The sequence below is a fragment of the Homarus americanus genome, unplaced genomic scaffold (genome assembly GCF_018991925.1).
Source record: "Homarus americanus isolate GMGI-L3 unplaced genomic scaffold, GMGI_Hamer_2.0 scaffold27898, whole genome shotgun sequence".
NCBI lineage: Eukaryota > Metazoa > Arthropoda > Malacostraca > Decapoda > Nephropidae > Homarus > Homarus americanus.
Genome location: NW_024751366.1, coordinates 278,188 through 304,627, shown reverse-complemented (window position 1 = coordinate 304,627; position 26,440 = coordinate 278,188). Strand labels below are relative to the sequence as shown.

The 26,440-nt window shown below is 45.1% G+C and overlaps 1 protein-coding gene across 1 annotated transcript in view; it reads right to left on the bottom strand.

Annotated features, from left to right (window-relative positions):
• LOC121854644 (probable serine/threonine-protein kinase tsuA) overlaps positions 1-24,257 on the bottom strand; it is a gene marked incomplete at its 3' end in the record, with an annotated part of 49,886 nt that extends 25,629 nt beyond the window's left edge. The window contains exons 1-2 of the mRNA XM_042349329.1: positions 23,602-24,257; positions 20,067-20,167 (exon numbers count right to left, since the gene is read on the bottom strand). Coding sequence (XP_042205263.1) covers positions 20,067-20,167; positions 23,602-23,865 — 365 coding nt within the window. The remainder of the gene's footprint in view (positions 1-20,066; positions 20,168-23,601) is intronic.
• Positions 24,258-26,440: the final 2,183 nt, after the last annotated feature.

The following is a 26,440-nucleotide window of genomic DNA, read 5'->3' as shown; positions in this document are numbered from 1 at the left end:
TTGGGAGTGTAGTGAGGCAGCGTGATTGGGAGTGTAGAGGGAGTGAGGCAACGTGGTTGGGAGTGTTGGGAGAGGAAAACAGCACCTGAGTTCCGTGTTGACTCTCACTCAGCTCCAGGTAACGTGAACCGCCGGCCACCGACTCTAACTACTGCACGGCATAAATGTGTGTGGCTGTCCCCCTCACCCACATCCCTTACCCACACTCCTCCTACATTCCTCCCTCCCCCACACTCACCCACATTCCTTACCCACACTCACTCCCCTCCCCCCCCACCCCCATTCCTCCCCCACTCACCCACATTCCTTACCCACTCACTCCTACATTCCTCCCTCCCACCTCACCCACATTCAAGACATTCCTCCCCCCACTCACTCCCCACCCACACTCCTACATTCCTCCCCCACTCACCCACATTCCTTACCCACACTCACCCTACATTCCCCCACTCACCCACATTCCACCCACACTCCTCCTACATTCCTCCCCCACTCACCCATTCCTTACCCACTCCTCCACATTCCCCCACTCACCCACATTCCTTACCCACACTCATTCCTACATTCTATCCATCTTCCAGTTAAAAATAATTTATCTCCACCAAAAGACTTCTAAGAAATTCCATTAGTTGGTTAGGTTATGTTGTCAGGAAGAAAGTGTTAAGTTTGGTTATGTTGTCAGGAGGGAAGTGTTAAGTTAGGTTATGTTGTCAGGAGGAAAGTGTTAAGTTAGGTTATGTTGTCAGGAGGGAAGTGTTAAGTTAGGTTATGTTGTCAGGGGGAAAGTGTTAAGTTAGGTTATGTTGTCAGGAGGGAAGTGTTAAGTTAGGTTATGTTGTCAGGAGGAAAGTGTTAAGTTAGGTTATGTTGTCAGGAGGGAAGTGTTAAGTTAGGTTATGTTGTCAGGAGGGAAGTGTTAAGTTAGGTTATGTTGTCAGGGGGAAAGTGTTAAGTTAGGTTATGTTGTCAGGAGGGAAGTGTTAAGTTAGGTTATGTTGTCAGGGGGAAAGTGTTAAGTTAGGTTATGTTGTCAGGAGGAAAGTGTTAAGTTAGGTTATGTTGTCAGGAGGAAAGTGCTAAATATAGCACTTGACGTCACTCACTCGTGTATCAAACCTGAATACACTCCTAACACTCTTGACCTTTGACCTTCACACTAGAACATGACCTTGGCACTTAAGGGGGACATTCTCACCAGATTTGAACCTTCTACTCCCCATCATTCTTCCTAAAAAACACGGATAAACAGACATACTGATGAACATTTTTGAACAGTTAACTTCATATTCGCACTTGACCGTGGCACCATTAACGGGACTGTTCACACCAAGTTTGAACATTATTTTCCTCATCCTTCTCCCTGTAGCGCACGGACAACAACCTACGAAAAAGATAAACAGATGTGATTCTTTTATCACCCGTGTGGAGGATAGTATTGTGTATTGGGCCGCCCGCTGCTCGTTTGTAGCGGCCGACTGGCTCATTTTACATTTTTATGTTTCCCAGTGTATAAATGTGTGTGTGTGTGTGTGTGTGTATGTGTGTATTTTTTCATCATATCTCCACCAAGTAAGAAGGCTGAGAGAGAGAGAGAGAGAGAGAGAGAGAGAGAGAGAGAGAGAGAGAGAGAGAGAGAGAGAACACCACCGTATATAAGTTGACGTCCCGAGGCTGCTGGGTATTGAAGGTCATCAGGCAGACTCCTCCCTCCCTCCCTCCCTCCCTCCCTCCCACCCACCCAACCCTGGGTTAAAGGGCACCCACACATACACCGCCTCCACCTCCCCCTCCCCGCCCACTGCCAGTATAACAATAGCCGTTACCGAGATGTGTTCAGACGCATGCGCACCTCATCCACTCATCCAACACGTCCAGTAACGAATTAAAAAATAAAAACAATTGTTAACAAAAGCATCGAATAATTATGATATCTAAAAAGTTTAGTTTACTTAATAAATTCTTTAAAGAACAACGAAAATTCAATTTATCAGAGATTCCTTTAACGAATGATAACGAAAGGCAGGTGAGACTTATGTTTAGTCAATGTTAGCTAAGTAACTATGAAGAATCACACAAGTAAGGACGATCCAAAACTTGCTTGTTACTCACACACACACACACGCACGCACACACACACACGCACACGCACGCACGCACACACACACACGCACACGCACACACGCGCACACACACACACACACACACACACACACACACACACACACACACACACACACACACCACGGCCATAAATTTTCGCTTTACACATAATGGCCAACAATAATTTGTCCAGGGGAAAAAAAAGTCGGCAATCACACACCACCCCAGGCTTACATTTACCCCAGATTGGCTTCATGACTCTGCTCTATGTTAAAATTACAGCAGGTTGTAACTCTCATACTGCAGGGACCTCATTATGATACCTAACTACAGCAACTAACTACACATCAGAGTAAAGGGAGAATGATGGCCACGGCACCACTGACTTTCGTTTTTGTATTCTTGACTTCACGGTCATATTAAAGTTGGGAGGTTCTGCTTAATTACTCGAGGTAGGAGGGTGGTTTGTTGAATGATGTACAATATATATATATACGCAACATTCACAGACTGGTTCATGGTGGGAGGTCGTCACGCTGGATACAAGCGTTTGTTTTGTTTATCTGGTCAGCTGATCGCTCGGGGAGTGCTGACCGAAGTCCCTTGTTGAAACACGTCGTTCTTTATATGGAAAAATTAATATAAAAGCGTTATTTCTAAAATAAAAAAAACATCATTCACCTCCCGAAACCAAGATTTACACCTTTATTTCAACTTTAAAGATCCATTTTTTCCTTTACATTCAGAAAACGAGAATTCCATTTTTTATTTCGCCTGGTTCGAGGTTGAGCCATACTACACTGTCATCACCAGGACCCTGTGTTTATTGCGCCATTCCTAACGCTCACCACTATGCCTCGCTTCGTGTACCCTGTAGTGCTGCCTCTGTGGGGAGCGTCATGATATATATATATATATATATATATATATATATATATATATATATATAATATTTTATTTTCTTTTTTTTACGGGGATTAGCCCACCCGGGCACGGGTCACTGACCCACATCGGGGCCTGGGGGGCGAAAATGTAGTAATAGTAATAATAATAATAATAATAATAATAATAATAATAATAATAATAATAATAATAATAATAATAACAATAATAATAATAATAAATAATAGTCATAATAAATCATAATAAATAAAATTTATGATAAAACAAACAAAAATAAAATAATAAAATAATGATGATAATAATACAGTAACTGTAATAATAATAATATTAATAATAAAGAACTATAAATACAAATGAAAAAAAACGATCAAAAGTGAGAAACGATATATGTATGTTGTGTTGTCAATGGTAAGAGAAACAATTGAGACCCTGCAATTGTGTGTAAATGAAGCAGAAAGTCAGATCAGCAACCTGGGACTTGGTCACAATTTTCGTGATGCCATATGGCAGCAGGGTCTACCATTAGACAACACATTATGCTTCCAATATCTTCCCAGGTTGGCTTTTTGTTATGTTAAGCCAGGTTGGGGCGTGATGTCAAAAAACCAAAACGGTTATACTGTATTCACATATACCTGCATCCTTGTGGATATACACACATCAATTCTCTCTCTCTTTATATCTTCACTTTCATCTTTACATATAAACACTCCCACATATTGCACTCACACACTCACTCCTTAAATGCTATAAAGTACACTGACCCTCTCAGCTCTCTCTGATCCTCACCGTGACCTCATCTCTAAGTCTGGGGAGAAGCTACAACACCCCCCTCGCCACCGTCTCCTGCTCCCACCCGAGATCCCTCGTCCGGGAATTGCTGTTCGACACTACAACCGCATCCAGCCCATACGAGCACGTACTTACTGATTGCTAAAAGAACAGCCCAGTCCCAACCATTGTAAAAATCATTAACAACTCGTAGTTAACTTACGTGTTCACTCATTGTCAATCTCACTGTCGTACTGTAACTGTGCTGAAACTTCTTGTTAAGTGACCTTCCCTCCCTTGTTATTTTTAGGGTGTAAACAAAACTCATTTATACAAACAAACAAACAAAAATGGCACATACTTAACCAAAACATTGGCAGGTGTTACAAAAGATGTTCATTAATTAAGGCAGCGTCTCCACCTCCTTCAACATAATTACCAGACACAACACCTGAGTCTGACGGAGCCTCCAACACGCACCCTCAAAATCGTTGCCAGAAACACCTGCCTCCATTTACTGTTATAGAATCTTAGTGACGTTCCTTGGTTGATGTATGTATGTATGTATGTATGTATGTATGTATGTATGTATGTATGTATGTATGTATGTATGTATGTATGTATGTATGTATGTATGTTAGGTCAAGGGAAGGTCCGGTTAGGTTAGAGTAGGTTAGGTTAGAGTAGGCTAGGGTAGGGTAGGCTAGGGTAGGTTAGACTAAGTTACGGGTTGGGTTGGTAAAATCCTTGAGTATTTGAGTCACCTGATCCTGCACGGCTTCTCAATTAGGGACAAACTACCCTCGAGGGGATAATTTGACATTTTTCAGGGGTAACGCAGTTGAATACATGATCATACTGAACTCAGGCCATGTATAGATACAGACATAGTGGTCTCGACGCAGTTATGAAAAAAATGCAATTCACAAACGTACCAGATTTTTTTTTTCTTTACGGGGGCGAGAGTAATGCGTATTGTTATGCATATTTCAGAGTCACGGCCAAAACCAAACCTAACCTAACCTAACCTAACCTAACCTAACCTAACCTAACCTAGCCTAGCCTTACTGTATCAACTCCCCAATCATCTCTCTCCGCCAACACTCTCCCATCCCCCCCCCCTCTCTCTCTCCCTCAACCCTCACATGGTTACTCTCTTCCTCTCCCTTCCCCTCTTCCATCTTCTCAACATCAATAGTTATTAACACGTTCATTAAATATATTTTCTTTAAATTCATAACTACTTTTTAAATACGGTCGGAGAGAGAGAGAGAGAGAGAGAGAGAGAGAGAGAGAGAGAGAGAGAGAGAGAGAGAGAGAGAGAGAGAGAGAGATTCCGCCAGACTAACTATGAACAAAATAGTGGCGTGAGTGGATCGCCTTTCTGAACGCCTGCCACTCACCCCACCTTCACCACAATGGCGTACAGGAATGATAAAACTCAACGAACACAAGAATTATCCAGCTTGATTTTGTTTGGAGCCATGCGAAGCTGAAGAAGGAGGTATAGTGACGTAGTGGAGATATAGTGACGTAATGGAGATATAGTGACGTAGTGGAGGTATAGTGACGTAATGGAGATATAGTGACGTAATGGAGGTATAGTGACGTAATGGAGATATAGTGACGTAATGGAGGTATAGTGACGTAATGGAGATATAGTGACGTAATGGAGGTATAATGACGTAATGGAGATATAGTGACGTAATGGAGGTATAGTGACGTAATGGAGGTATAGTGACGTAATGGAGGTATAATGACGTAATGGAGATATAGGGACGTAATGGAGGTATAGTGACGTAATGGAGATATAGTGACGTAATGGAGGTATAGTGACGTAATGGAGATATAGTGACGTAATGGAGATATAGTGACGTAATGAAGGTATAATGACGTAGTCTTAAATACCTTAAACTTAAGAGATAATTTAATAAATCTTGGACCAGTTTAATTTGGCAGCTTAATAACTTGTAACCCAGATAAAGATGGAGAGTTTCTAACCTAACCTAACCAAATGTCCGCATCGACTAATGACTGATCTCCAAGACGTATGGCGCTCATTACTGTGCTATTAGACGTGTGTGTGTGTGTGTGTGTGTGTGTGTGTGTGTGTGTGTGTGTCCAAAAAAGAAGAAAAGAGAAAGAGACAGAAAGAGAAAGACAAAGAAGGATAGAGAAACATCAAACGGACAGACAGAGGGAGACAGACAGACAGACAGATAGACAGACAGATAAAAGACAGAGCGCCTTCACACTACGCATCAGGCCAAGGTCACAGCGCTCAGTATTTTTTTTAAATCCGAGATGGCCCAGTACACCATTAAGTGGCCCAACTATAGCGTGTGTGTGTGGCCCCGGGGAGGTTCTGATGGCCCCCTCTAGTGTGGCCCACAAGAGGAGGCGACAAAATGTTACGCAACACCCAATTAAATATTGTGTTTAGTCTTGTTTGTGTAGAATGTGTGTGTGTGTGTGGGGGGGGTTGCATGGGTAGTGTATGATGAATGAATCTCTCTCTCTCAATCATCACAATGAAAGCCTCAAGTCGGAGAAGCACCAAGGACCATGACAAGTCTCCTCTTCCCCGTACCTCTAACGGCCGCCGCCACAACTAATCATGTAAACACGGGGATAATTCGGCTCGACATCTGCCGTATTGTACACCAAGAACAAACACGGTAGACGCCACTAATGCTGTTCAAATTTGAGACCTTGATAATGGCGCCCAGTGTTTCTTAGTCCCCTCCCCGCCACACCTCCTCCTCCTCTTGCCCTGTGTGGGAGTGGGTAATTATTTGTCTGTTTGTATGTTTTTCTTCTCGTCGAATTGTTTTTTTTTTTGTATTTTTAACTTGATTTTCTATTCTCTTTCTCTTCTATCTTCTTCTTCTTCTTCTTCATTATTTTCTTCGTATTATTTGCATTCGTCCTGTGTATACTGTAATTGTTTGCATACCACTTCAGGTCGTATGCAAACACCTCTATTACCCGCCCCCCCACACACCTATTAGTCTCTCAGGAACTGCCTCCTAAAGCCACCTACCTAGAACCATCTATAGCCACCTGGAGTCATCTAGAGAAATTGGAGTCACCTAGAGTCAGCTAAGACCAACTACAGTAGAGCTACTTAACACCATCTAGAGCCACCTGGAGTCACCTAGAGCTAGCTGGAGCCATTTAAAACCGCCATCTGGAGTCACCTAGAGCTACCCAAGACCCTCTAGAACCATCTGGGGCTACCTGGGACCTTGTGGAGCCACCTGGGACCGACTGAAGCCACCTAAAGCCATCTGGGACCGACTGAAGTCACCTAAGGCCACCTGGGACCGCCTAGAGCAACTTACCCCGGCGAGGGAGGAAGGAAGGAAGGAAGGAAGGAAGGAAGGAAAGAAAACGAAAGAAGTAAAACAAAAGAGTTCAGAGAAATGACGGAAAGGAAGGAATGCAGGGGAGAGAGAGAGAGAGAGAGAGAGAGAGAGAGAGAATAAATGAACATGGAACAGGAAATAGAGGGGATGAATAAGAAGAGATGGCTTGGAAGAAAGACGAATGAAGGTGAAACATCAAACAGAAGGAGAGAATATGGAAAGGTAGAAACAAATAGATCAAAAGAGGGAGAGGAGATGGAAAGGTAAACACCAAGACAACCGGAAAGAGGAAGTGAGGGATTGAAGAAAGAAGAAAAAGGAGATAGGTACAAGCGGAAGGGGAGAGGAAGGAGGTAGATGAAAGAGAAGACAAGGAATAAGAGAAACGAAATCCTAAGAGAAGATGAAAAGGAAGAGGCGAAGTGTAAATAAAGAGAGGAAATGGAAAGGGGGAGATGGCGTGAAAGCGGGAACAAGAATAATTTTAATATTTTCTGTGAAGGGAAGAGATGGGCGAGTGATTAAGTGAGATAATGACAACACACCTGTCCGAACCTAACCTAACCTAACCTAACCTAACCTAACCTGACCTGACCTGACCGAACCTAACCTAACCTGTCCTGACCTGACCTGTCCGAACCTAACCTAACCTGTCCTGTTCTGTCCTGTTCTGACCTGACCTGTCCTGTCCTGTCCTGACCTGACCTGACCAAAACCAAACAAACCTACAGGTATAGCAAAAAAAAATGCAAGGAAAAGGAAGAGGGGAGGGAGAGTTGAGAAGAGGAGGGTGGGGGGGGGAAGGGTGGAGGGGAAGGAGTGAAAGGAGGAGAGGATAGAGGGTGGAGGGAGGTGGATAGTGGAGGGATGAGAGGTGGAGTGAAGGTGGGAGAATAGAAGGTGGAGGGAATGAAGGGGGAGGGGTGGAGGGAATGAAGGGGGGAGGGGGGTGGAGAATGAAGGGGGAGGGGTGGAGGGAATGAAGGGGGGAAGAGGGGTGGAGGGAATGGAGGGGGGAGGGGGGGTGGAGGGAATGGAAGGTTGAGAGGTTGAGGGGTGGAATGACCATAAGCAAAGTAATAAAGTATAGTCAACTTTTGTTACTAGTATATTTCTGTTAAGTAAGATTGTGTAGTATTTTAATAAACTATAGGAAGATATTTATAAGTATCAGTATTATTGTAGTAGATATTAAGTGATAAAGTGTATTAGATTTCCATTAAGTAATAAAGTGTAGGAGATTTTTGTAAGTGATCAACTGTAGTAGGCTTCTGTTACGTATTAAACTGAAGCAGATCTTTGTAAGTGGCATATTAAAGTAGATTTATGTGAAGTAGTAGCTGATTTTTTGGGGGGTAAGTGATCAACTGTAGTAGGTTAAGTAATAAAGCGTAGTAGGATTTTTGGTAAGTGGTTATGGAAACAAGTGACTCTGGGGGCTGAGGTTTTAAGGATCCAACACTTACCACTTACACACGAGAAGAGAGTTAATGGAAGAACAACAACAGCGCTAAATGAGGCAGAGAGCAGACAAAAACAACAAACACAGAAAGAAACAAGGAGAGGCGCGCGCGTGTGTGTGTGTGTGTGTGTGTGTGTGTGTGTGTGTGGAATGGAATGCAAGCCCGGGTACTTGTGGGTGGTGTGCAGTCAGAACCATTTAGTGTCCAAATGGGCGTAAAACAGGGCTGTGTGCTGGTACCTGTGTTGTTTAACATTTTTTTGCTGGCTGTCACACAACTCTCACCCAATGCCCTTGGGCCTAATGCAAGTGTGGGCATACGGTACCGTCTTGACAGTAGCCTTTTTAATATTAGACGTCTGGAAGCCTACACAGAGACCTTAACAACTCAGGTCATAGAACTACAGTATGCAGATGACTATGCAATAATGACACATAACAGAGAATCTTTGCAACATGCACTGGACGTGATCTCTGGTATTTACAGCTCGCTTGGTTTGCAATTTAACACCCAGAAGACTGAGATTTTGTCCAGCCCATTGTTCCACCAAAAGAAGCACCACAATTCTACATTAATGGAGATCCTATCAAAATAGTAAACCAGTTTAAGTACCCTGGTAGCACTCTCACACCCACCTCCTCACTGTATATGGAAATTCAAACCAGAATCAATTTAGCCTCAGCTGCATTTGGACGTTTGAGAACAAGAGTCTTTCTCAAGAATGACCTCAAATATGGATCGAAGACTGCAGTTTATCTCGCGGTCTGTATATCTACATTATTATATGCATTTTCCAAATGCTGGAAAACTTCCACACTAGATGCCTTAAGCGTATCTTTGGAATACCCTGGGAAGATAGAATGACTCGTGAAGAACTATATCGTCGCTCAAACACGACCAGCATTGAAACCATGCTAGCTAAAAGACACTTGCGCTGGCTTGGACCTGTTATCAGGGTGCCAGACCACCGGCTTCCAAGACTAATATTATCTGGCAAGCTCTCACATGGAAACCGCTCGGCGGGAGGACAGAAAAAGAGATATAAGGACCACTCTAAAACTCTACTCAAGTGCTGCAATATCCAACCAAATTCACGGGAGCAACGAGCCTGGGATCGTTCCTTATGGCGCTCAACATGCCATCGAGGAGGGGAAACACTTGATACCTCACTGAACCAAAAGAGAGCTACTAAACGAGCCCAACAACATCAGAGGGCTCAAGGCATAATTCCTCTCAGTGAACAACATCCCTGTCACCTATGCAACAAGATCTGCGCCTCCAGGATTGGACTCCAGTCATCTACGGTGGCATCAGAGGAATAACACATAACTCATCAGTCATCTCATCTGGAGCAACGTCGTCAGCGACTTAGGTGGACTGCCATAAGCAAGCAAGTGTGTGTGTGTGTGTGTGTGTGTGTGTGTGTACTCTTCCTCTCCAGGTTATAACTATCAGGCTGACAGATAGATGGACGCAGCAGACAACACGTAAACGGGCCAACGAGAGAGAGAGAGAGAGAGAGAGAGAGAGAGAGAGAGAGAGAGAGAGAGAGGTCACATGAAGTTAGACCTAAAGAGGAAGGACAGACACCAATCACGGGTGAAGATCCACGACCATCAGTAGAATGGCTGACCCCTCACCCTCCTTCACCTCTTATTATCATCCTCTTCTTACTCTCATCCTCCTCTTACTCTCATCCTCTTACCTCATCCTCCTCTTACTCTCATCCACCCATTACTCTCATCCTCCTCCTCCTCCTCCTCCTCCTCCTCTCATCCTCCTCGTACTCTCACCCTCCTCTTACTCTCATCCTCCTCCAACCTCCTCCTCTCATCCTCTCTTACTCTCATCCTCCTCCTCCTCCTCTCATCCACCTATTACTCTCATCCTCCTCTTATCCTCCTCCTCCTCCTCATCCTCCCTCTGCTCTCTCCTCCTCCTCTCTCCTCTCTTCCTCTCATCTCCTCCTCCCTCTCATCCTCCTCCTCCTCCTCTCCTCCACCCTCATCCTCCTCATCCTCCTCCTACCCTCCCACTCTCATCCACCTCTCCCTCTCATCCTCCTCCTCTCATCCTCCTCTTCTCTCATCCTCCTCTCATCCCTCACTCCCATCCTCCTCCTCCTCTCATCCCCCTCTCTCTCAACCTCCTCTTACTCTCATCCCCTCTCACTCTCATCCTCCTCCTCATCCACCTCTTACTCTCATCCTCCTCCTCCCTCCTCCTCTCCATCCCCCCTCTTCCTCATCCTCCTCTTACTCTCATCCCCTCTTATCTCATCCTCCTCCTCCTCCCTCTCATCCACCTATTACTCTCATCCTCCTCCTCCTCCTCCTCCTCCTCGCATCCTCCTCTTACTCTCATCCTCCTCCTCTCATCCTCCTCTTACTCTCATCCTCCTCCAACTCCTCCTCCTCCCCGAATGTTTACTGATTTAGGTTAGGTTAGAGGAGATTAAGTTTGGTCAGGTTAGCGTTAATGAAGATCATCTTACGTATAATCAACTTCATATGACCCGATAAATGTATTCAAAACAATTCCAACAAAATGACCACAGAGAGAGAGAGAGAGAGAGAGAGAGAGAGAGAGGGAGAGAGAGAGAGAGAAAACACCTGTGTGGGGGCTGGCGTGTACACTTCTATCTGAGGTAACGGCTGCCACACGTTCACACTAAGACCCCAGGATTACAGCCCCACAGCCCGCTATCCCTTCTGTTCCTACACTGATCTCTATCATATTTTCTATTCACGGCTCTGACTTTGACTCCAGCTCCCCAAATACCCGAACGTTTAATATTTTCCATAGCAACAATGGCCATATAGAAAACGTCTCAGAGCGTGTGAAAATTATAACCTAACTCAGTTTATTTCACCTTAATACTACCTGGATGAGAGACAATTAGGTTAGATCGTTAGTTTGCATTTGGTTAGGTTAGGTTAGGTTAGAGTAGGTTAGATTAGTCTTAGGGTAGTTAATCTTCTAAGGGGAAATAAACTGAGGTACCTAATTTTCACTTACCACTGAAATTCCATCACTGTCCACTGTTTCAGCTGTAAGCCTTGTGTGTCCCAAGTCGATGAATTATTACACTAAAAGCTTCAGTTAAGAGGATTTATTATTAACGGACGTAACTTGCAGTATAAATACCACCGACGTGTTCATGGCTGTGAGGGCCTAACGCAGGTAGATCTCTCGTTCGGTGATTAAATTCTGAGTTAAGTTTTCCTTCCTGAGGGTATCCCGCGGCTCTGAGCTGATGTGAACACGGTGTTTAGAAAGTCCCTTGATGGTTGTGTTTATAGTGGCCCTTGATGATTGTGTTTATAGTGGCCCTTGATGATTGTGTTTATAGTGGCCCTTGATGGTTGTGTTTATAGTGGCCCTTGATGGTTGTGTTTACAGAGTGGCCCTTGATGGTTGTGTTTATAGTGGCCCTTGATGGTTGTGTTTATAGTGGCCCTTGATGGTTGTGTTTACAGAGTGGCCCTTGATGGTTGTGTTTATAGTGGCCCTTGATGTTGTTTATAGTGGCCCTTGATGGTTGGGTGGCCCTTGATGGTTGGGTTTATAGTGGCCCTTGATGGGGTTTATAGTGGCCCTTGATGGTTGTGTTTACAGAGTGGCCTTGATGGTTGGGTTTACAGTGGCCCTTGATGGTTGTGTTTAGAGTGGCCCTTGATGGTTGTGGCCCTTGATGGTTGTGTTTACAGTGGCCCTTGATGGTTGGGTTTACAGAGTGGCCCTTGATGGTTGGGTTTACAGAGTGGCCCTTGGTGTTTGTGTTTACTGACTACCCTCTGATGCTTGTAAACACCGTGTACACCTCTCATATCAAAAGCCCCCCACAGTACCACAGAGAGAGAGAGAGAGAGATAGATGCGAGTTACTATGGCGGACAATTTACTCGTTCAGTGTAGAGGAAGACAGAACCACCAAGAAAAAAAGTAAAAAAAAAAAAAGAATAAACGTCAGGAAAAAGAAGAATACGTGAAAATAGGATTAAGTTACAAGTCGACACATATGAATGACTGAACGGATGAAATTCTGTTGTGAGGGGATGGCAGAAAGTGTGTAAAAAAATATGAATAAATAAAAAAATATCACGAGTCATTACGGCACGTTATCATGATGCAGAAGTAATTAATATAGTTATGATATAGAAATTATATAGTTATCACGATGTACAAGTTATTAATAGAGTTATCAATAACATCATCAGTAGGTGCACTAGACAACATCTCTCCAGGTACATGACCACACCTGGCCTGCCTTAATTAAAACCCACCACCCGAACAAACACACATGGAAGTACGGACACACACTCACACAACTGACTGACTGACGGACGTGACGGAGGGACAGTTAGAGACGGACGACAAGACAGACACGTACGAAGAGACACTAGGAGACATTGTTATGGGGTGGAGAGGCGGAGAGTAACTGAAGGAGGTGGCGGAGGAGTCTGTAAGGGATAAAACAAAGCAGAGGAGAAAGCAGAAGGAAAGAGAAATTAATGTGTGTGTGTGTGTGTGTGTGTGTGTGTGTGTGTGTGTGTGCAGCCACTTCAGGTCACAGGTCTCGGGTTCTCTTACAGCTTCGAGTATCAGGTAGTGTTACAGCTTCAAGTGTCAGGTAGTGTTACAGCTTCAAGTGTCAGGTAGTGTTACAGCTTCAAGTGTCAGGTAGTGTTACAGCTTCAAGTGTCACGTAGTGTTACAGCTTCAAGTGTCAGGTACTGCTACAATTTCAAGTGTCAGGTACTGCTACAGCTTCAAGTATCAGGTCCTCTTCCCCACTAGCAAGGTGTATCATTATCGAGCGGGTGACACAATAGCAACACCCTTCTGTCATGTCATTGGTGACACTATCAGGCGGACGTGTCGCCTCCCTCGTCTCCTGTCGATATTACAGTACCCGACAACTCTCGTCCTGGAGTTGCCAAATTTATTTTTCTTACATGTCAGTTGTGATGTGCTGGGCGTGTGTGGTGTTTGTTGTTTAGATAAAGATGGTGTGTGTTTAGGTCTGCTTGGTGACGTCGATAAAAATGATTGTAACAAAACTAGCAAATATTAACAATAACAATAATATTAATAGTTATGGTAAAAACAGCAATAATAAGGATAACATCACACAAACATATAAAAAAACAAGTACAATAAAATAACGGCAACATGAAGACATGTAAAAAGAAACACTATAATAAGGATGACTGGTGGTGAGTGTGTGTGTGTGTGTGTGTGTGGACAACTGACCTCGTCTTCACTCACAGCCAGGGTCAGAGGAGGCAAGGATCAGCCAAACAAAACTACTGGTCTTGTTGTGATGACAGAGACGCTTCACTCTTCATTTAAGATCAGAAAACGAGTTCCACTAACTAACTTCAACAATAACACAAAACTGGCATCTTAAATAACGTCTAAAATATTGCACGGAGACTGTACCGTAATTAAACGCATACTGTAGTCGTAGCACAAGGGGTTACATTATCGTGAGAGTCTGAACAAAATCCGCAAATTAAACAATAACAAGATCGGTGGTTTCCCATGACTTTCTAGTTATGCCGTTGAATTTCACAACTTTCAAAACAAATGACAAAGCCATAACCTTTTTAAAAACAATCAATTTCGGAAACAAAACTAAATAAGAACGTACAAAATTTATGAGAGATGAATGGGACCTTATCAGAAGTTCGTCCACGACTATTAAACGAGAGATTCTTCGTTAACTATTGGGATTACCGAAAGTGACATAAAAGGATTATACAGTATGTGTAAAGTACAGTACGTAGTGTATTATGCTCAGTTAACACCAAATATCGACCGAAATAAGATTATTTTTCTGTTTTTAGTTCGTGATAAATCTGCCACGTTTTCATCAGTAACGCTCGCGTGCATTCTTACAATTTTGTTGATGCAATATAAGGGTTTTGAAATTTTATGGCACTGTCAATTGTTTTACTGGACACAGATTTGTCAAGTGAAAAAAAACAGCAATGAACAGCCATGAATAATTAAAAACAAGAACAAGAGCAATAACTTGACCTAAGAGTAAAAATGGAGAATTCGCTGGAGACAATCACTTAACGTACACTGGGGGTTGTTGTCAGCGAGCTTCCGCAACACTCCACGTCACAGTCCAATTAACGAAAGACTCATGTAAGGCCAGACAAAACAACCTAAATTAACCCCCACTTAGCCTAATTAACTTAACTAACAGGAGCAGCTAATACTGTATATAGGTCATTTACCCTTAAACATCGACGCCTACGATAACTGGGCCTCTCATACATGAACCTAATCTGATAGAAATTAAGTAAATAATTCTTAGTAGTGGAGTCTGTGTTTCAAATTTACGTCATAGGTCAAACCATCAAATGTTATATAAATAAACACTACTGCCTCCTCCAATAACTGGCCGCCTTTAGCCTCTACTCAGATCATAATATGAACCACCACACGATACCAATGTATGACATTCCCAGGCTGGCTATATTTGAAGACTTTTTATGGCCGAAATTATAAAACAAAACATTAAAACTAGTATAAATAGCTTTACACATCCTAAACAGCAATACCCAATACTGATAGAATGTTTCAAGATACTCGGCTAATCAACAAAATATATTGAACTGTAAAACTACTTACTTAGTTTTAACAGAAGATTGACTACGTGGAGGCTTGTGTTGGGATAATGCTGTTACAGTAGTTTTGAGATTGTCTCATCACACAACACATAGTTTATCCCATAATGTTAGATAATACAGCACTCATAAAGCAGCAACCCAGGATATACTTGGGTGGAAGTCCAGTCCAGTAGCACAAATGATTCCGGTGTTTGTCGTGTGATAACAGACCATCACCAAGTCAGTCCCTCCTGCCCACCCGCTACCGTACCCATCAGGCTTGCTACCTTAAAATTCACGCGTTCGACGTTTTACAATCATTAGTATAAAACAAAAACTTTCCAGTTTTATTACTAACAATTAGTACGGCTATAATCAGCATTAACTAATAATTATATTACCACAACATTGGGTATTTATATTTATCTAAGTCACACCCACCATCCGAACACAACATAAGAACATAAGAATGGAGGAAACTGCAGTGGGTCTATTGGCCCATACTTGGCAGTCCCGTTTACACCCAACCCCTATTGCTCATATAGCCATCCAACCTATGTTTGAAGCTATCCAGCGTATTCGAGTTAATGATGATATTTGGTAACTTGTTCCACTCGTCCACTACTCTTTCCAAATCAATGTTTACCTATTTCGCACCTAAATCTAAATTTGTCTAATTTAAACCATTGTTACGAGTTTGCTCCTGGTTGGATAGTTTGAATACCTTGGTAATAATTTGTAACCTACAATTTGGTATTCGACAGGTAACTCACGTGAGTCTAGGTTAATCCATGTTTCGGTGAAATGCTATTATATAGATTTTTTCAGTACATACCAATGCCCTGATTTCATCCATTTTGTTTCTCATACTTCTATAGTTTGCGTAGTAGACAGCTAAGTTAATAGTGTTCTGAGTCCTCTCTTTGTCGCGTTTAGGTTTTAACTCCCTGCCTAATTTAGTTTTGTCATAATTCCTAGCACTATTTCCTTGTAACCTTTCACTTTGTTTACCCACTCCCACTGCAGTCTCCTCCACCCCCGTGCTCGTATGTTCTCCTAGAAGTTTAATGACTTCTACATCTTTTGAACTGCCCTCTCGAGAGAGCCAGCCACGGTTGCCACCCCCATCCCTAAACAGATGCACCCCATCCCTAGTATAAAGGTCCCTTCTGCCGTAGAAGTTGTCCCAGTTGTCAATGAATGGGACTGATATTGCTTTGCAATATCTGTCAAGACGACCGTTGACAACCATTTATTGCCAACTCTCCTTCTAGGCAGGACACCAAATATGATAGGGATCCCTCCCTTCGACCTAATACATTTTATAGCTGTCTTGAACTTATCAAGAAGCTCCTCACTCCTACACAGGCCAATATCATTGCCTCCTGCACTAAAGCAAATAATGGGTTTGTTCCCATTACCAGACAAGATATTGTCCATCCTGTCAACTATATCCCCCACCCTAGCTCCTGGCAAACACACCCTCATCCTATTTTTATTTTTACCACAAAAAGCTCTGTTCAGGTACAATACCTGGGAATCGCCAACAATTAAGGTTTTCGTACCTTCCTTGTCAGCCTTGTCCCTGACTATGCTAACGTCCAATTCGTTTATCAAAGGACTGAAAGAGTTGCTACACTTAGCTGTTGTTGTCGTATGCTTGGTGTGTTTTTTCACCACCAGTTTGGTCGTCCCTCTCCTCACAACCTTCCATTCGCCTGAGCTTTCGTCAGACACGGACTTTCCTTGTCTCGTTTCTTCCTCCATCCTCGCTATCACTTTCTTTAATTCCAAGATTTCTTCCTTGGCCCTCTCTAACTCGGCCCTCTGAAGGGCACAGCCCTGTTCACCAGTAGCACTAGCCATTACTGACAATTAATACCAGGGAGCTAAGCCTGCCGTGATCTTTCCTCTAGTGAGGTCAGTACACCTCATCACCACGGGAAAACTATAAAAATTACTATATTTACCTTTTACACATAGTTTCCCATTCTTTGAACGTTAACTGGTACACTACAAAACTACATGTAATTATAATCCCAGCTATAGTTTTTATTTTGGCAGGAAGCATTCAACGTAATGGTTGTTTGTCGTAATTCGCGATAATGTTCTCCGATAGTTAACTCGGTAAAAATTTGAAACTACACGCATGAAACCGTCCACCTGTCTTAATGACCCTCTTCCCGGGATCAATGGCCCTGTCTGACCTTATTTCACGACATGGTTTTAAAAAAGGATGATGATGTGAGGTGTGTTATCCCGTGTTTTTGGGGAGGTAAATTACGGGTATTGGGATAATTACCAGGACGTAAGTGAGTGAGGGTAAAGGTGAGTGTTCTGTTGGTGGTGGTGGTGGGTGATGGTGGGTGGTAGTGGTGGTGGTGGTGGTGGTGGTGTGGGGTGTGATGGTGGGTGGTGGGTGGTGGTGGGGTGGGGGGTGATGGTGGGTGATGGTGGTGGTGGTGGTGGTGGTGGTGGTGGTGGTGGTGGTGGTGGTGGTGGTGGTGGGGGTGGTGGTGGGTGGTGGTGGGTGTGTGGTGGGTGGGGGTGGTGGTGGGTGGTGGTGGTGGTGGTGGGTGGTGGTGGTGGTGGTGGTGGTGGTGGTGGTGGTGGTGGTGGTGGTGGTGGGTGGGGTGGTGGTGGTGGTGGTGGTGGGTGGTGGTGGTGGTGGGTGGTGGGTGGTGGGTGGTGGTGGTGGTGGTGGGTGGTGGTGGGTGGTGGTGGGTGGGGGGTGAGTGGTGTGGTGGTGGGTGGTGGTAGTGGAGTGGTGGTGGTGTGGTGGTAGTGGTGGTGGTGGTGGTGGGTGGTGGTGGTGGTGGTGGTGGTGATGGTGGGTGGTGGTGGTGGTGGTGATGGTAGTGATGGTGGTGGGTGGTGGTGGTGGTGATGGTGTGGTGGTAGTGATGGTGGGCGGTGGTGGTGATGGTGGGGTGGTGGTGGTGGTGGTGGTGGTGGTGGTGGTGGTGGTGGTGGTGGTGGTGGTGGTGGGTGGTGGTAGTGTGGTGGGTGGTGGATGGTGGGTGGTGGTGGTGTGATGGTGGGTGGTGTTGGGTGATGGTGGTGGTGGTGGTGGTGGGTGGTGGTAGTGGTGGTTGGTGGTGGTGGTGGTGGTGGTGGTGGTGGTGTGTGGTGGGTGGGGTAGTGATGGTGGGTGGTGGGTGGTGGTGGTGGTGGTGGTGGTGGTGGGTGGTGGTGGTTGTGTGTTATGAGACCTGGGCAGATATATTGGCTGTTACTACGTGTGGCATCGAATATATCTTGTTGATGATATCATGAACTGTTTCTTACTCTCTCTCATTTTCTCTTCTTTCTCTCTCTTCTTTACTCCTTTCTTCTTTCTCTTCTCCCACCTCTCTCTCTCTCGGTAAAAACAAGGCCAATCCAAATGATGCGACACACACACACACACACACACACACACACACACACACACACCTCATTGCACCACCGCCTGGCAATATGATCATCCATACCTCAGTCCTACTTCACATTACACCACCATGACGATACAATTGGCTCCACCACCACGGCACCTCACCACGGTCACTCACCAGACGACCCTGTGGTGGTTGTGGTGGTAGTGTGGTGGTGACTGTGGTAGTGACTGTAGTGGTGGCTGTGGTGGTGACTGTGGTGGTGAGTGGTGGTGACTGTGGTGGTGATTGTGGTGGTGGTTGTGGTGGTGACTGTGGTGGTGGTGAGTGGTGGTGACTGTGGTGGTGATTGTGGTGGTGGCTGTGGTGGCGGTGGTGACTGTGTGGGCTATGGTGGTGAGGTGGTGGTGACTGGTGGTGACTGTGGTGGTAACTATGGTGGTGAGTGGTGGTGACTGTGGTGGTGAGTGTAGTGGTAACTATGGTGGTGACTGTGGTGATGACTGTGGTGGTGGCTGTGGTGGTAATCAAGATAACAGCTCAAGCTCCTCTCTCCTGCCCGCCGCCACCTTCTACAGTAAGTGTACCCGAGGGGACGACCTACCGCCAACAGGGTCGATGTTCTGGAGGTTAAGTGCCTACGGACGGGGGTTAAGGACCTACGGACGGGGGTTAAGGACCTACGGACGGATGTTAAGGGCCTACGGACGGATGTTAAGGGCCTACAGACGGATGTTAGGGACCTACGGACGGATGTTAGGGGTCTACGGACGGGGGTTAAGAACACACACACACACACACACGACGGCACAACTAAAAATATATATAATTTTCCCTCAGTTCTGTCTTTTCATTATACGTCTGCCTGTCATTTTGTCCGTTTCTATATATCCATCTGTCTGTCAGTCTGTCAGGATAGTATAGCTATCTGTCTTTTTCAGTACTTTACCTGTCTGTCTCCATCTTTCTGTAATTTCCATTTATCCGACTGTCACTTCCTCCCTCTGTCCCTCACTTCCTGTTTGTGTCTCCCTGTTTGTCTGTCTGTCCGTCCGTTTCCCTGCTGCTTATCTGTTCGTCTGTTTCCCTGTTGCCTAGATTTGTTTCCCCGTCTGTTTGTCTGTCTATCTGTTTCCCCCGGTCTGTCTGTCTGCATATCCCTGTCTGTTTGTTTCCTTGTCTGAGTCTCCCAGCCAGCAGGGAACTAACACAGGCGCCGAGGGAAGGAAATATTCATAACGGGAGCTAGGCACTAAATTCCCAGGTAGAGGAAAAAATGCTGGCACTCACTCACCTGACTCAGGCACCTGCTGGCACTATCATGTGACGGAAAGAGTCAAGTACACCTCTGAGCTCCTGTATAACACTAATGAGTTACCTCCAATGTGGCACTGTTACTGGTTGTGTGATACTCTGGCACTATATATTACCTGACCTGACCTTGACCTCACAGGGTACTCACTTGGGTAGAGGCTCCCTGGTGTTATTAAGAACCTGGTGTTCCTCAGGGGGAGGTTCTTTGGGTTGCTGGTCTGTACTGAGCCAGATCTGAAGACGCGGCACCTGAGAGATGGGAAACAAGACCAAAACATTACAAAAATAATCTATCCAATTGTTGTCTTCTTTAGTTATCAATCTCTTTGTCTTCACTCCCATACCTCTGATGGATGAGGGGTTGAAGACACAACACCAAAGGAAGTGGAAGAAAATGGTGAGTAACAACAGCAGACAAACTCAAACAATATACGCCCTTTAAAATTCCACCTGTCAATACGTATTCAGAAAAATCCGCCTGTCAATCCGGATTTACGCGACAGAAACGCCCCGTAGAGTCAGGTGGAAGAGGACGTGGGTGTCTGGAGACGACTTTAATTTACCTTTATTACCCGAGAGCACGCGAGGGGATGCTCCACCTGTCTCCTGAATAGAGTGGGGGTGAGGAATAGACCTACAAGTTAGCACACACACACACACACAAAACACACACACACACAAACACACACACACACACACAAACACACACACACACACACACACACCTAGTGATTTAAGTTCACATGTTTAAAACAAGTTTATACAACCCTGCACAAGGTTACACACACCTGTACAACAACACACAACCCTGCACAAAGTTACACACACCTGTACAACAACACACAACCCTGCACAAAGTTACACACACCTGTACAACAAGTTCATTTACTGCAGAGTTCTCAGTGACTGACACGACGTCAGTGACTTAAAATTTTACTCAGCGAGACACGACAGGATGGAAGCATTCTGGATGGGCTTGAGGTAAGGGGTGGGGTGAGGGGGAGAGAAGGGTGGGGTGAGGGGGAGAAGGATGGGTAGGGAGAGAAGGATGGGGTGAAGGGAGAGAAGGGGTGAGGGGAGAGAAGGATGGGTGAAGGGGGAGAGAAGGATGGGTGAGGGGGGAGAGAAGGATGGGTGAGGGAGGGAGAAGGATGGGGGAGAGGGGGAGAGAAGGATGATGAGGGGAGATGGGTGAGGGGGGAGAGAAGGATGGGTGAGGGGAGAGAAGGATGGGTGGAGGGGGAGAGAAGATGGGTGAAGGGGAGAAGGATGGGTGAGGGGAGAGAAGGATGGGTGAGGGGGAGAGAAGGATGTTAGGAGAGAAGGATGGGTGAGGGGAGAGAAGGATGGGTGAGGGGAGAGAAGGATGGGTGAGGGGAGAAGGATGGGTGGGAGGGGAGAGAAGGATGGGTGAGGGGAGAGAAGGATGGGTGAGGGGGAGAGAAGGATGGGTGAGGGGGAGAGAGGAAAACAATAATGAAGGAAGATAAACAAAGAGAAAATATGATAAAGGCAGAAATTGGGAGAGAAGTGAATTACTGGGCCGAAGGAGTGGACGGTCTAGCCTTGTCGATAAGAGTATTAATCTCGTTGGTAGTTTACATGCATAGCGAACGACGGACCCAACATACACACACACACATACACACACACACACACACACACACACGCACAAATTCCCCTACCAAAGTTAGACTGGGGTGGGGGGTTAGACGACATCCAATACCAACAACCACCACTAACCACTACCAACAACCACCACTAAACCGCCACTACCAACAACCACCACTAACCACTCACCAACAATAACCACTAACTACTACCAACAACCACCACTAACCACTTATCAACAACCACCACTAACCACTACCAACAACCACCACTAACCACTACCAACAAACCACCACTAACTACCACCAACAACCACCACTAACCATCACCAACAACCACCACTGACTTCACTACCAACAAATCCATCCACTGACCTCACTACCAACAAACCACCACTAACCACTACCACAAACCACCACTAACCACTACCAACAACCACCACTAACCACTACCAACAACCACCACTAACCACTACCACCAACAACCACCACTAACCACTACTACCAACAACCACCACTCAACCACTATACCAACAACAACCGACTACTCAACTACTACCAACAACCACCACTAACCACTCGAGCCAACAACCACCACTAACTTTCACTCATTAACAAACCACCACTAACTACTATCAACAAATCACCACTAACCACTAGCCAACAACCACTACTAACCACTACAACAACCACCACTAACCACTAGACAACAACCACCACTAACTACTATTAACAAATCACCACTAACCATCACAACAACCACCACGCTAACCACTATTAACAAATCATTCACTAACCACACACCATTCATCATAATCACCACCATCCACTTCAATCCACCTCCAACAGAACACAGAAATACCTTTATACAAAAAACCAAAAAAATAACTTACATTTCCATAAACGACATTTCCAATCAGTTTGTTTACACTGAGATGCAACAACCCTAGTGTACGATAATTCCTGTTTGTATCTTTCTCTCACTCGTGTCCTGACAGTCCTGGATATATAAAAACAAAACAAATCTTACCAGGAAGTTTCTTGTCGTCTACCTCTCTTAAATGGGGAGTTTAATCTGTAGTTCACTGATAATTTAACACAAGAAAATCCATTGTGAATCTTTTTTTAGTGTCCTTTTGAAACTGTAACTGGCAACATTATCGTATATCTGAAGCAATGTACACCACTGCCAGACGTGTTTCCCCGATGACCCCCCCCCCCCCCCCCCTGGTGGCCTCCCCTTCATGCACCATTTATCTGTCTCACTCGTCTGTCATTTTTTCATCATTCTTCCTTCCTTTGTCTTTTTATTTCTCTTCGGTCTCTCTCTCTCTCTGACTTTCGTTACTAACTCACATTATACTTTACTGACTGACGTTACGATGAGTTATTCGGTAACGTGAGTCAGTAGTGTAAGTCAGTGGTTTGAGTCAGTGAATGAGTCCGTAAGAGTCACATTACCTGCAGGCTCCAGTATATAACTTGGTATCATCTCAGATTATAGTGGAAAACTCTGTAAATTTTCCGTAATTAAATAAACCTGGTGAGAAGAAGAGGGAAAAAGGGGGAGGAGGGGAAGAGGGAAGAGAGACAATGAGGAGGAGGAGGAGGGGAAGAGGAAAGAAAGACAAGGAGAAGGAGGAGAAAGAGGGTTGACGTATATAGGGTACAATTAAAGATACTTGCTGGGGGGAGTCTAAAAAAGTGATGCCAATAGATTAATGAAGAACAGAAGAGATTAATGATGGAAAAATGGAGAAAAAATACAATGAAGAATAAAGGAGATGATAATGATGAGAGGGGGAGGAGAAGGGGGCGAACGACCTTGAAAGAGACATTATCAAGGTCAGGGTAGGTACTGGCCATGAACTACCTGCTCTCCTTCCCTCCCTGCTTACTGACTCTGGCAGCTGGAGCGTCTTCAAGCAGTAAAGAGGAAGACGAAACAGGAAGAAGAAGAAGCAAGAAGTAGTAATAGAAAAAGAAACAAGAGATAAGAAAGAAGAAGCCAAGAGATAAGAAAGAAGAAGCCACTAGCGATGAAAGAAACAACAAGAAGGAAGAGTTACTCACCCTGACCAGCTTACGTTCGTCCCTGCGAAGTCTCTCTGGCAGTTCGAGAGTCTTGTTGTGTAAGGTGTTCCAGAAGTTGGATCTCTTGAGGCTAAGACTCAATCCCCTCCGGCCCTTGTCACTCTTCTTCGTCTCCTTCTTCTCCACCGCTCCTCCCTTCTTGGTGAACTTGTCCGTCTCTTTGTTGACAAGTTTATCTTTGGTCGAGTCCTTGAGTTTGTTCTTCTCCGTGTGGTCTGTGACGTTCCTCTTGCCGGAATCCATGTTGGTGGTCTTGGAGCGGGCCAGGTCATTGTAGTGCTGGACCTGCGTCAGCTCGCAAGACCCTGCCCCCTCCGAGGTCAGGTCGTTGAAGATCTTGGTGGTGGTCGCCGTGGTGTTGGTAATGGTGGAGGGACCTGGCTGGTGAGGCTACTAGGGCAATATTGATGATGAAAAGGTGCCCTGGTAGCTGATGGTTGGTGCAGGTGGTGGTGGTGCTAGCAGTGGTAGTGGTGGTGGGGCAGGTGGTAGTGGTGGTGGCTGTAATAGTAGGGGCACTGACTGACGGTGATGTTGGTGGGGAAATCTGACTTACGTCTGATGTTGGTGAAGGTAATGGCCAAATTTTGTGGCGATGGCCGATTCTGGTAGTATTGGTAGTAGTGGTGGTGGTGGTAGTGTGGTGGTGGTGAGGGTGGTGGATGACTGTAGTGTGTGTGGTGGAGGGTGGTGGATGACTGTGGTGTAGTGGTGTGGTGGTGGTGAGGGGTGGTGGATGACTGGTAGTAGTAGTAGTGGTGGTGGTGGAGGTGGTGGATGACTGGTAGTAGTGGTGGTGGTGGTGGTGGGTGAGGTGGTGGTGGTGAGGGTGGTGGATGACTGGTAGTAGTAGTAGTGGTGGTGGTGGTGGGTGGTGTGGTGAGGGTGGTGGAGACTGGTAGTAGTAGTGGTGGTGGTAGTAGTAGTGGGTGGGGGGTGGTGGTGGTGAGTGGTGGTGGTGGTGGTGGTGGTGGTGAGGCCAGACTGACTCTTATGGTGGTGGTGATACTGTTTAAAATAGTGAATGATTCTGGTAGTGTTGGAAGTGGGAGACTAGGTTAATTGAGGGATTGGTTGATTCTTGTGGTAGTGGTGAAGGTGAATGATTGATTGTGATGGGTAGTGGTGGCGGTAGTGGTGAGTGTAGTGAATGGTGATGATGAGGGTAATTATTGGTGGTAGTGATGGTAAGTGATGATAATAACAAAACTCTTGACAGTTAAGTGGTGGCAGGAGCACAGGGCTGAACCTATTACCAACAGTCCTGCCCCTCACTTCACCCTCCAGTCACCAGTCACTGCACTAACTGGCTCGCCCACACTCACACACTGTCACTAACTGGACACCTCATAACGCCGCTCCAGTCTCGATATTTGAGTGTGTGGGTTGGGGTAGGACGTCTGTGTGTCATGAACCAGAATATAACACTAGTGGGGGCCTCTTGACACAGCCACGCCTCCCAGCCCACGACCTGTCTGGGAGATAAAAGAAACATGTCAAGACTACTCCCACAACTCTCACCGCAATATTTTATACAGGAAAAAAATATATAAAAATACAGGAATAACAAAACTTAATACAGAAAAACTTACAAACACAAAAAGCAAATAAACACAAACACTTATACTAATACCCATCTACACTACTGTTGGCTAGTACCCACACGCCCCGACAGGGAAAAAGATAAGTACCACGTGAAGGACGAGCATCGCATATGTCAGGCCTGAGGTGGCAATACTAGGTCGTGTTGCCAGATAAGCATTTACCTCCTGTGGACGACTCTGGCTAAATACGTGACCCGGGAACAGATGCTCAGAGGTTCCCGATAAATTTGCCTTTGAGTGGGGACGTGAGAACGCATCTAACTGACTGTACTCAAGGGATCATGTGAAGATGAGGCACCGGTTACTTCACTCAAGATTAACCTAACCTCCCTATCCTACCCTACTACCTCCTAAACCAACTTAGCTAACTTATCCTATCCTGTTCTACCCTAACATAAAAACTAAGCTATCCTAAGGGTGAGGTGGTAAGCTTCCAACCTCACGTAATATCATTCAGAATGACCGGGGTGTTGGGAGAGAGGGGAAGGAGGAAGGAGGAGGAAGAGAAGGAAAGGAGAGAGAAGGAAGGAAAATTCTCCAAGCTACGTACGTTAAATATCTTTCTAATTGAAAACCTCGAGACACGACGCACCTGCTTGTCTCACCTTACGAGAAATTCTAAAGACAATCGTAACATCAAATACATCTCTATAACTGGAAACTTTAAGACTCGGCTAATTGCTACACCCGAAACTTCAGAATCTCCTAATTCAAATTCTCTCTTGGTGACGAACTTTAACGACACATATATGCCGGATAAATGGCATAGAGACTGTATGAACGTATAGACAGTTTGAGAATGTGGGTCTGGGGGGGACTGATATAATAGCCATTTGTATGTTGTCGCGTATCTCGTTCTCCACCACCACACGCTCCACTCTTATCTGCCCAGACACAACCAACATATATACAAGTACCACACACACACACACACACACACACACACACACACACACACACACACTTATACGACACCCTAACTAACCCATAAGCGACTCACCCTTGAAACTCGTGAATGAGAGAACTGTCGAGTCAACATCCAGCCATTAGTAAATTCTACACGAGCTGTTTCTTCTCTCTGTGATTGGTTAGTTTTAATGTGCCACTGCTGTGATGTCCTATCGGCGATGACGTATTGTTTACATACATCAGCTGTTTTCGTTGTTTTTAATTGGTTAGTCTAATCAAGGATGGATATTATCTTACAAGAGAGA